Here is a 12717-nt window from a genome sequence, read left to right as displayed (position 1 = left end):
TAGTCCATAAGCCACGCTACTTATTTTTTTTTATTATTTGGTATGGTCCATAATATTTAGGAGATAACTTATTTTTCCCTTGTTGTTTTAATGATAATTGCTTATAGAGTTGAAGTCTAACAAAGACCCAATCTCCTTCTTCGAACTCTCTTTTGGTGCAGTGTTGGTCGGCTTGTTGCTTCATTCTATTACGTGTCACTGTTAGATTTTCTTTTAACACATTAATAATTCTTTTGCTTTCTTCTACGTGGTTCCTTACTGCTTGAACATTAGAATTGTGCAGCGTAAAATCCTTCCACCTGGGTGGTTCATAGCCATATAAGGCTTGGAAGAGAGTCATTTTAGTTGAAGTATGATAGGTGGTATTGTACCACCATTCTTACAAGTGTAGCCATTGAGACCATTTGTTTTGTTTGTCGGTGACGAAACAACAGAGATATGTTTCCAAACATTTATTTACAACTTCAGTTTGACCATCTGTCTGGGGGTGATAAGTTGAACTCATGTTGAGAGATATTCCTGCTTGGTGGCAGAAGTCCTTCCAAAAATTGCCTTTAAATTTTGCGTCTCTATCACTGACAATAACCTTGGGAAAACCATGTAGCTTGTAAATGTTTTTACTAAACACTTCCACAATTTGCTTGGTTGTGTTAGTTTTTCTAATTGCCATGAAGTGGGCATATTTGGTGAGTCCATCTACTATGACAAATATTTTGTCATTACCAACAGACATAGGTAGTCCTTCAATGAAATCCATCGAGATCTCCTCCCATTTTTTATTTGGGATATGTAATGGGTGTAGTAGCCTAGGAGTTGGAATATTTTCACCCTTATTTCTCTAACAAACATCACATTCAACAACATATTTTTGGATTTCCTTACTCATAGCCTTCCAATAGAACGATTGTCAAATGTTGTAGCAGGTTTTGAATAATCCAACATGTCCAGCTGTTGGAGAATTGTGAGATTCCTTCAAAAATTTCATTCTAAATTTGGATGATGGAGTTAGATAAATTCTACCTTTGTACCATAATATGTCATTTTTCCATTCAACGTTGGCATATTGATGGAGTTAGATAAATTCTACCTTTGTACCATAATATGTTATTTTTCCATTCAAAGTTGGCATATTCACTGATATTTTCAATCATAGTACCACAATCCAAATCCTTGGCATACTTAGTTCGTATTTCATCTAACTAGTCAGGAACAATTACCAAAGCAACGCATGTTGTGTAGTCCTCATATTTTCATGAGAGTGCATTAGCTACGACATTTTCCTTTCCCTTTTTGTGCAGTATTTCTAGGTCAAATGCCGCAAGTTTCTCCACCCAGTTTTGTTGTTCCATTGATAATGTTTTTTGATGAAGTAGAAATTGAAGACTATTTTGATCGATTCGCTGTGTTGCACGGGTACCCGCACCCGGGGGTGGGGTTCTCGAACCCGTCCCGGGTTCCCGCACCCAAGTACCGGATTCGGGTACGGGTTCTTCCCAGACGAACCATGAAGAACCGGGTTCTTCAAAAAAAAAATTGGGTTCTTTTCCTTTACCGGTTCCCGGGTTCTTGGGTTCTTCAGGTGCTTGGGTTCTTGGGTTCTTCGGGTTGGGTTCTTTGGGTTCTTCGGGTTCTTCATAAAAAAACTATATTAAAAATTTAATTTTCAAATAATTTTTTTTTATTGAAATTTAAAAATAACTTATAACAAAGGTAAAACTTATAACAAAACCTAAAAAACCCTAAATCAATTCTTGTAAATCAATTTGGAATGAAACATTCTTCCACGGTCCTTACCATCAAAACCTGTGTTGCACGGGTACCCGCACCCGGTTTTTTAAGTTTTTTACAAGTCTTGTTTTTTAAGAATTCTTGTAAATCAATTTGGAATGAAACATTCATTCCCGAGCCAAATAATCATCAAATTATAAATTGTAAATGCACACATACAGGCTCAGACATTTTCGGTCAAATAGAAAGTAGGATTGAGACCAGCCATAAGTTGTAATCAGCTGATGTTGTTAAATGGCAAAGGGCTATTTTGGACAACGGCTAAATTAAGTATCAAAATCTGCCAATTTCTCACAGCATTTTGATAACATCATGTTAAGATTAAAACTAGGAAAATATGCCTAAATTATATATGGTCTCTACAGACTTGTACACCAAGTAATCTCTAAAAACTGCGAAGATGTTTTATGTTTAGATAATTAATATTCAGGCAGAGCTTTGCACTTAAAGACAAACTATCCCTCAAGCCATCAGATGGCTGCTGTGCATTTTATTGGGAAACAAAGACTGATAAGCGTGTTTTGTGGAAGGGTAAGGCTGCCACTGTTTTTGGGATTGCTTTACCAAAGAACACACCATGCATGGGGCAGGTGGATGATTAGACATCAAGAAAATTCTAGACCACTATCAGGTTGAGAAGAATCTCCTATGAAAAAATTGTGTTTTTATATGGGAGAGACTAAACATTCAAAGCAAAGTTACAAGCTCAAGCTCCAGCCAGAATGAGCAATTTCAATAAGGAGAGAAGTTGTCTTGAAATTAGAGCAGGAGGCAGAAATGCTAACACTCCTTGGCTGTGTAGGAGGAAGGGTTTGTACGACCACAGCCTGATTCATTGATAGGCATCCTTGCAAATGAACCTAAGCTGCATAGTTATTTTAAAGCCTGTGTGTGACAAAATATGTCCCAAGTTTCACCAAAATAGCTGAGTCTAGCATTTATCCTAGTATGTATTTTGAATTTTCAGTTTTAGTAGTAGCCTTGAGCTCTCTCACATAGCTGTCACAGTGTCATGGTTACACGGAAAAGATTCAAAAGAACAGTTTTTTGGTGATGAATTTTGAAATTTCAATGTCAATGTTGAATGTTCAATGATGTGCATGTTTAAATGATTATCATTAAAGTTTTCTTGTTTAAAGTTGAAAAAATATACAAATTCAAATTTCATATATATTATTAATTATAAATTATAATTTATAAAATATAATTATTAAAATTTAATATTATTATATTATCCGACGAACCCACGCACCCTGTTTCCAAAAATGTCGTCCCCGTCCCGGTCCCCGTCCCTGTCCCCGCACCCACGTTTCCTAGCAACATAGTCAATTCGGATTGAGAATTTACTTCCCAGCAGGTGTTGTCGCCATTTAGTTAAAGCGTGTATGATGGCAAGCATCTCCTTTTGGTAAGTCAATTTCAAGCTTTCCCTTTTGTTAATCTTCCTACTTTCGAAGACTATAGCATGGTTGTCTTGCATTAATACTGCTCCAATTCCAAATCCTGAAGCATCACATTCGACTATGAATGGTTTGGAAAAATCTAGAGTTGCCATTACCGGTGTGTTTGACATCACTTCTTTAGTTCCTTGAAACATTCGTTTGCCTCGTTACTCCATTGGAAGGTGTTCTTTTTTAACAAGTTTGTCAGTGGCACAGTGAAAGGAACATAGTTATTTAAGAACCTTCTGTAATATCCGGTAAACCTAGAAACCCTCTCAGTTTTGATATGTTCCTGGGTTCGGGCCATTCTTTAATCACTTTAATTTTGTTGGAGTCCATTTTGACTCCTTCCTTGGAAATGACGTGTCCCAGGTATTCAACTTCCTTGTGCCCAAAGGTACATTTTGATAACTTGCGTAAAATTTGTTCTTCTCCAATACGAAAAGTACTTCCTCTAGATGCTTGAGGTGCTCCTTCCATGTTTTGTTGTAGACGAGGATATCATTGAAGAAGACTAATACAAATTTTCGCAAGTATGGATGGAAGAATTCGTTCATGGTTGCCTGGGAAGTGGCTAGTGTATTTGTTAAACCAAAGGGTTGTGAAAATCCCTGAATCTGACACATTAGAAACCCCTACTGCGTTTGCTAGTTTACTATCTCCTACTTGTTCTTTACATTAACAAGTTATTTAATTGCATAAATATCAAAGTAAACACAAATGCAGCCTTCACAGATATAGAGATCATGCACTGAAGTAAATAGAAACAATAACAAAAGGTACACTATTATTTTTGCACAATCACTCCCGGAAAAAACCCAATGCGGGAAAATTGATGCAGCATATAGAGCGTTTGTATTATTAAGCAGATTCGTGAATACAACTAGGGTGCCAGAAATGGCTCACCCTTCAGAGAATATCCTTGGCAGGAGTACCTCTCTCTGGAGATAGATATTCCGGCAAATCATCAACCAGATGATCAACCCCACAGTGACTCTGACTATTCCTTGAGCTGGACAGCAAAAGCTGCTCCAAGCACTGCTCAGGAACCACGCCACCCTCTCTGGAATAGCATCACCCTCCCCAAGCTCAGGATCTGTTGATCAGCTCCCAGTTTGCCCCACAGAATCTCCTATTGCTGCCTCTGCGTCCTCTACGTCAGCCTCTACATCTTTTGTGTCAGCCTCTACAGCCCTCTACGTCCTCTGTGCTGGCTCCTCAAGCCTCTGCGTCAGCCCTTCTTGGACCTGCATTGTCTCTCCCGGCACTTCACTGCCTCTCTACAATGTATTCTTCAGCCTTGGATGGAAATCCCTTGCTGAAATGCCCCTCACTACAACTGATCACTAACTCGATTTCCTCAGCAAACCCTGCCCCAGAAAATCAAATTCGTGATCTCCCTTGGTGTGTCTCCAACTGACCCTCAAGCCTCCTCTTATACTTTTCCTGTTGACGATTCAACGGTCGAGATTAAGTCCCTAATCAACGGTTAAGATTAGAATTGGCTTGATCCTCGTCACTTAGAACTTTTTCACCCATATTATATTAATACACATTAAAATTTTAATTGTCCTAAGTTTAGACTTAGGAACTCATTAAAAATATTAATTATTTTAATATCTCTTCATTCGGGTGGAATTTCTCCAAATGATTTTTGGGTCTTGGAGATCTCATGTGCCTTAGCCTCTCCACCAAATTTCATGGTTAGAGCACATCTAATGCTACCCAAAATCAACACTCCCTCTTAGCGAGGAATGTGCTTTAGCAACACTTCACCATGCAAGCGTTACATTGATCATTTGCTTCAGTCCTCTGTTGATGCTAGGCCTGCCGCCCCACATCCACTACACTGTTGCTTCCTATATTGTTGCCCATGACACTGCCACTGCCATTGCTACATTTGTACTGCAGCTCCCTCTCAACACGCTGCATCATGTTGCCCATAGCACTACTACTGCTAATCGTTGCACTGCAACTCAGTTACCAAGAAGTAAGTAATTGACTTCACCCAATCACTAACATCCTGGTCAGTCTGGAAGCTTCGTGATGCTGAAGCTACCTCTGCTACCATCTTGTGCTCTCTCTGCTACTACTGCGTTGCTGCAAACACCTCTGTGCCTCTTAGACTGTTGCAACCTCTACTACACTGCTACAAACTTCTGCACTCTAGCCATGCCTTGTCGCTCCACCACACTTTGATCCACTTGACACCTGTCATCATGCTACTGTCGTGAAGGGCTCCCCTAGATGGATGTGATTCAAGAGTTTGGGCACCTCAAGGATCATGCCCCCTTCTATAGTCCTTTCAACTACAGCTTTATGTCTCCCCACCTCTTCTCTAGAGGCACATGAGCACTCACAGCACAAACATCATCAATCTTGACTTCCTTCTTCGCCTTTGCTAGAGCAACCTTTGAGTGGGAAGCTTATCCCTTGCCTTTCTTCCTGGGGCACTAAGATGCATAATGTCCCAACTCCCCACAGTTGATGCACTTGACCTTGGAGATGTCTTTCTTCTTCCTCTTCTGAACCCCATGTTGTCCCGCAGATGTTAGAGCTACATCCTCCTCCTCCTTGATTCGAACTCCCTTACCACTACTCCCCACCTTGGTCATTCTCCTGAGCTCTTCCTGTCGAAGAGCTACCCACATCTCCTCCCAACTAGGGAGAGTCGCTATGCCCAAGATGGTTTGAACAAATGTCTCCCACTCCTCGGAGACTACATTTAGGGCAATCCTAACCATGAACTTTGGATCTGGTGTAGACCCCATGGAAGTAAGTTGGTTGTGAATCCTTTGCAACATGAGAAGGAAGTGATCTATCTCCTCTCCTTTCTGCATCTAGTATGACCTCAACTAATTTTCCAACATCTTCCGCTGCACGAAAGAGCTTGGTATAAGGTGGTCAAGGTCTGCCACATCTCCCTTGTTGTGTTTTTCTCAGCAATATGTGGAATGACATGATCCTTGTCCCCGTCTAGAATCATGCATTTTTCCTTCACCTGGGCCTCCTCATACTTCTCATTTACATCAGGGTCCATTGGGACAGCTACGATTCTCAAGGCATAGTCCTTGATGCGAGATTTATCCATGATCGCTAGGATCCTGGCCTTCCAGATGACAAAATTGGAAGCCCCATCCAATCTGTCCTGATCCCTCAATCCATTCATTGCCATCTCTGCTCTTCTTCTCTCGACTCCCTCTGAGTCTTGATTTCCCTCTCGAAAATCCTTCGGCCAATTATGAAATCACTCCTCTCCAATCCTCCTTTGCTGCTGCAACTCAGATCTAAATTTCTTGGCTAGAAATTTGTTGAGGTAGTGCTTCCCTCTACCTCAGTTTAGTCTCCATAGACATTTTTCTACACTGATAGAAACAGCATCCCACCGCTCCTCAAATCAAAATCTGCACAGCTCATTTCGCCCCGGCAACTCGAAGAATCTAAGCCCTTCTAGCTCTATGCAATCACAATGAGAACTGGATCAACTCCTTCTAGCCACTGCATCAATCCTTTCTGGTTGAGAAAGATGACTTGGCACTGTGTAGGCCTAGTCTGCCCCCCCTCTGCGCTCTGATGCTGGCCTGGACAGTAACTCAAAAATCGTTTTGGGAAATTCCACTTGGAGACAGTTTTGTTAAAATAATTAATTATTTTTAATGGATGCTTAAGTCTAAACTTAGGAAATTAAAATAATTAAAGGGTATTAATCAAACTGTGAGTGAAACTTCTAGAAGAAGATGAGGATCAAGCCAAAATGATTTGAGCCATCGATTAGAATCTAATATGGGTCATTGATTCTCAACTGGAGGATTATAAGAAGAGGCTGGAGAGGCATTTGGAAATCACATCGAGTGGAGATCAGAAGATCGAATTTCTGAAGCACAGGAATGGTTGGAAGAGGAATTCGAAGTGATCTTTTGCAGTGAGCAGTAGGGATAGTATCCGGAGGGAATTTTTCCTAGGCTGGATAGTACAAGGCAGAGAGGGCAGAACGATGTCCAGAGAGACTGACGCTGGGCCACGCAGAGCTATGTTGTGGCAATGCAGAGCCTGAGAGGGAGATCAAATTCTTGCTGAGGAAAACGAGTTTCGGAAGCCGAGAGCTGAGGTGTGACTGGGAGGCTAACCACTGAAGTTTCCAACCCGTAGAGGATCAGGAGGGGTAGCGCAATCCCAACAAAGGTGACAAAGAGACTACGTGGGGTTGACACAATTTTGGGGAAAGGCTAACGCAGAAAGGTCGCAGAGGCTCATTTCCAGCAAGATCAGAGTCAGTTCTTTCAGTGAGAAGGTGAGATCATCTCACTATCTGTTTTTCTCAGTTTCTCTCTGTATCGGATAGCCAGTTGGGCATCCAATGAATTGTACTCATAATTACTACTACTTAATAATACAAACCCTCAGTTGTTGCACTGGTTTTCACGCATTGGGTTTTTCTGGGAACTTTTGTCCAAAAACAACGGTGTAATGTGTTGTGTATTTCTTTCTTGCTCAGTTTCTTGTTTCCACTTATAATTTAATTAGTGAAGGCTACAGGTATTAGTTTCAGTGTTTACTATAGGAAATAGTAAATAATTTGTTCAGCAATTAACAAATAGAAGGAACTTAATCAGTTGTTGCAGTGGTGATTTGGGTTATCAAATTTTCACAATTATCAAGTATAAGAAAATATTTCTGCCTTTTTTATTTTCTAACACATCTTGCCGGGAAGGGTCTTATAAACATGATGTTGACTCTCTTGACTGATGACAATAAATCCAATGACCTAACAAACCCTAGAAGCATGAAGAACATGTTTTTTCCTAGAAGACCATCAATAAGAAGCATGAAATCCATGCTTTAAAATAATAACTTTTTCTTTTTCTCTTGTTTAATACATAAGATATACATATTGAAATGAGTACAACAACAATTATGAAGATTGAAACTAGTTACACTTCCAACGATATCTTCCCTAAAAGTTGTTGAAATAATCTATCAACTATGTGTTTGCAGTGTCTACTCTTTGTATACTGCCTGTTGACCACTGGAGTGGCACTTGAGGATTATCTTAAGACTCCATGCCCAAGGATGTACCAAAGGTTGTTTGTACCATCAAAGATCAGCACACTACCAAAGTTTTTGAACTCTGCTTCTTCTTATCATTTTTGTATTCAAATTCCACAATCCCTGCAGGGACAATGTAAAAGTGATACTAGTATGAGGAGTCGAGTCATGTAACGGGTCTAAGTAACTTGGAGCCTTATCATCAAGTGAGTATTACTCTGGGATGGTTTTTTTACTTAATTAATTATCATCTCCTTGCAAGGACTTAATAATTAATTGAGTTTTTTCCTGCAAATATACCCCAAAGGTGGAATATGGTTTGATGGTGAGGCCTTGGGTGAGTCCTAATGTCTAGGGTCAATATATAATACCATACTAGATCACACAAAAAAAATCGTGAAATTTGATTAGGTATAGGATGTCATTTTTTAATTTTTTAAATTTCCCACTAGGTGGAAATCGGAATAAAAATTGTATCTAAAATGTAATAAGTGATGTCTAGAGAAGTTGTATGGGGTATTAGTAATAAAATTTGCACCTCTCACCCTCAACTTTCTACTAAGACACACTTTAAGGGGTTAAAAATGTGTTTTAGACTCTCAAAACCCACCTTTCCTAAGTTTAGTGGAGAAAGTGGCAATAAACTAAGCCAACGATTAAATAAATGGAGGAAAATAAATATCCACACATGCTAAATGATGTAGAAATGAGGTGGAAAATCATGGAGGAGTTAAAGTGAAGTCCCAAGGTGATGTGAATTCCTAAAATCAAGGAAATGACATGTGCTCAACAAAATCAAATTTCTAGCAATAAATGAAGAAGTTGTGTTCTTGGAAAATTCTGATTTGTGAAGTTAATGCACATTTGGGAGGATTTGGGAGAATATTTGGCGGAGATTTTTGTGGCAAATAGTCCCCACATTGGTTCCCACCCATATACACTTGTCATTTCATCATGGAATTGAATTTTGCTTGAGGGATTCTTGAAGTCAATTAGGAAATTCGAATTTGCATGAAGGTGCTTTGGGAGTGGCGCCCATTTGCTTTGGGATTGTCACCATTTGCCTTGGGATTGGCTCCCAATCTTCTACATAATAAGAGCTTTGTGCTCTCACTTATATATCATTTGTATTAGCTATTTTGCCCGGAGAGACTCTGCTCCTATATACTCTTGTGCTTTATATGAATAAAAAAGACTTTGGGGTTCATTCATGGGTGTGTCTCTCTTGGAGGTTGTGCTTGGTTATACTTCTCTACTTATGCTTTATTTTGTTCCGTTTTATCATCTGCTTAATAGAGTTGTGAATGTACAGCTATCTTACATTTACAGCTGTTTATTTCATATGCTCTAGGCTAGACAACTCTATCTATTTTCATACAAATTCTAGAGTTTTTTTGTCATTGTGTATTGTTTAAATCCATATGGGCTAATGTCATGTGAAGTTTTGTAGAGAACATCTTTGGATTGATTAGCAAGCATGAGGGGAAGTCTTCGAAAGACCAACTCACTGTTGGCATAGCTCTCAAGAAGCTTCTATAGTTATTTGAATTTCATAAGTTTATATTTTGAAAGTGTTTTGTTTTGTAGGGTCCCTTTTGACATAACTTGTGCATAGGTCAATATTTCAATCAAATTTATCTCATAAACTCATGTGCTTTCATTTCTTATCCAGCTAATCAAGAGCTCCGTATAAGCTAGACAAGGATGGGGTCTTTTCCCATCACTTGATTTAGATTTTGTATATTATACTGTAACATTATCACTCATTTTGCATGCTCTTTTTCACACTAACTTTGGTTTTAGTTTTGCAGCCCTAACATTTTTGTTGTAGGTTCTTTCAAGCTTCAAGTTCCATTTTCAAGGAGGTCATGGGCATTAGGAGGGCTTGAGAAAGATGCTAGGCCATGTATTACTTTGAGAGCTTGTATCTCCTAATTGTAGCACCATCTTTATCTTTCTTGAGGCTCCATACTTGAATGAACTTCCTTGTGGTTTCAAAACCTCATATTGTACTTCCATCAATTCCTTGGGTAGCTCTCAAAGAGCCATTACCCTCAATGTAAACCATAGTAATAAAAAATTATGTTTTTTGTGAGAGTATGGGTTCTACCCAGTGGCATCCTATCTCTCCATTTAGTGAGAGAGCCTGTAGGTAGATTGATTGTTAGTTTTGACATTTCTATTTTTTCTCACATCTTATGCATGCTTTAAGTTGGAAATTAACATAAACATAACTACACATCACATTCTCTTTCCCAAAGTTCACTACAATTCGCTTGCACCATTTGCATTGATTCCTACAAGTCACAAGTTACATTCCATTTCGTAGCAATTTACTCTCACTTTGTGCAAGCATCTTCATTATTTTGTTTTAGCAAACTTTGACATACTTGGCTTGGCTATTGTCTAAATTATTCATGCTTTATGGTTGTGCTAAATTTCCATCTTTAGTATATTTGGAGCAATGTGTATTGGGCAATTTATCTTTCAAGGCATTCATTTACTTTGTTGTCAAGCAAGTTGTATTTCATTTTCTCAAGTTGAGAGTTTCTTTTGCAAAGCTATTGTAGACATCAAATTTCATTTCACTTCACTATTCAAGCATTTGCAAGCTACTTTGGGAAATCTTACATGCATTACTAAAATTAACCTCCAACTTAAGTTGCTTGCGTAAACATCTAGGGACCCTCCACCTCTATTGACTCCTCACTGTGAGATTTGAATTTTCGGGCGAGGGTGAGGTCTGAGGATTGGAGTTTAATTGAAATCTTTCTTTTGGAGTTTAAATAATAAAATAAACCAAGAGCACATCTACATCACATCTTTACTTTACTTGTAAATGCAATTTTCCTACATATGCTATCTTGGATTTACTTGAGTCTTGTTTATATCACTTTATTTCAAGAGGCATTTACTATGCAAGTATTGTGAATTCTTTTACTTTTGCAACATTTAACTTTCATGTACTTGGAAATTCTTTCATTGGTGCAACTATATTTCAAAGTCATTTCATATATTTGTTGCTTTGATGATCATTTAAGCTCATGAGTAATTGATGTCATTATCTTGTCATTTGGGCATTTACTTCCACGTACTTTTTCCTTTATAGTTGCAATTGATGTTTATATGCTCATATTGGTCTAACATTTGATTCCGCAGAAATGTCTATCATTGTATCTTGATTTCATTTTTAAGCAAGCTATTGTTATTTACTCGAAGGCACTAGTCTATGCTTTGAATATGTCATTGAAATTGGCTTATTTATTCATATGCTTGCTTAATTCTTGAAAGCAAGTTATTTTTGGACAAGTAATCCAAAATAACCTTTCTCCTAGAGACTCATATCATATAACTTTTTCTTAGGGACCACCACCCTTAGCTAACCTAAGAGATAGTTTAAATGGAGAAAGTTGGGAATAGATGACAGCCCTATCTCTTAGTTCTTGCCACCAACCACACCTTGTGGGGTTACGGGCTTTTCTCACTAACTGTTAGGTGTGCGTGACGGGCGGCAAGTGTAACACTGTCTATGATGATTTGTTGTTGCAGACTTGGAAGTTTGAATAAAGTCTTTGGAGAAACCAGATTCAGTGTAGGGCTAAAACATTTTTTATGTAGATCCATGGCACTTTGTGAGATAACTTTTCATCAGCACACAATTTTTAACAGAAACATTAACTAAGATTAAGCCTGGCCAAATTGAAATAATTTTGTGCAACTCAAGTAAATGATAACCAACTTTAAGCAATATCCTGAAATATATTTTAATTTAAGTCCGACACAAAACAGCTCTTATAAATTATCCCTGAGGGAATACTACCAACCAGTGTAGAATGCCCCAAATTCAATTACTCATAGTTCAAAATTCAACATAAATACTCCAGAGTCCCAACAGCACAAGAATAGAAGCTTATTTTCCTCTGTTTCAGAAAAGAAAATCAGAAGTTCTCTCAGTTTAATAGTCGGCATGCCCACCTTTAGGTTTCTTACAGCAGAGAAGGTAAGCCAAAAGCAATGCATGTGTATTCCCATATTCAACGGATATGTTTTCTGGCAGACAAGAAAGATGTTGCTAGAACCAAAAAACACATTTCAAAAGTTTTATGAGCAAGAGAAACCAGATTGCTCGTGCATCACCCCATTTTGGTTGGTAAAGTCATAATTCATACTATCTAGGCATCAATGAAATTAATAATACACGCCCTGATACCAGCTCCTGCTACCAAATCTGGGGGAAATATTACGTTTAGCTTACTAAAATCCCACAACAAGGCAATACCTATAAGAGAAGGAGATTCATACCTCAACTGCAAGAGGACGACTGGAAAGCCTTGACAGCTCAACAAGTTGATCCATATCCACATTTCGTGGCAAAAACATGACAATATTTGATGCAATCAGCTGAGCAGCTTTGAAGAGAGACAAACTGCACAATTAGTCC

At 38.6% G+C, this 12717-nt stretch overlaps 1 protein-coding gene across 4 annotated transcripts in view; it reads right to left on the bottom strand.

The window, feature by feature from the left end:
* LOC149244118 (uncharacterized) overlaps positions 1-12717 on the bottom strand; it is a 336741-nt gene that overhangs the window by 39119 nt on the left and 284905 nt on the right. For all 4 annotated transcript variants that reach the window (XM_089374743.1, XM_089374746.1, XM_089374744.1 and 1 more), the window contains one exon: positions 12579-12702. In XM_089374743.1, coding sequence (XP_089230869.1) covers positions 12579-12702 — 124 coding nt within the window. The remainder of the gene's footprint in view (positions 1-12578; positions 12703-12717) is intronic.

This window comes from Pinus tabuliformis, chromosome 8, assembly GCF_031772625.1.
Source record: "Pinus tabuliformis cultivar Carrire ecotype Pingquan chromosome 8, CPIR1, whole genome shotgun sequence".
NCBI lineage: Eukaryota > Viridiplantae > Streptophyta > Pinopsida > Pinales > Pinaceae > Pinus > Pinus tabuliformis.
The sequence above is the reverse complement of the archived record's forward strand: the minus strand, read 5'-3'. Positions and strand labels throughout refer to the sequence as shown.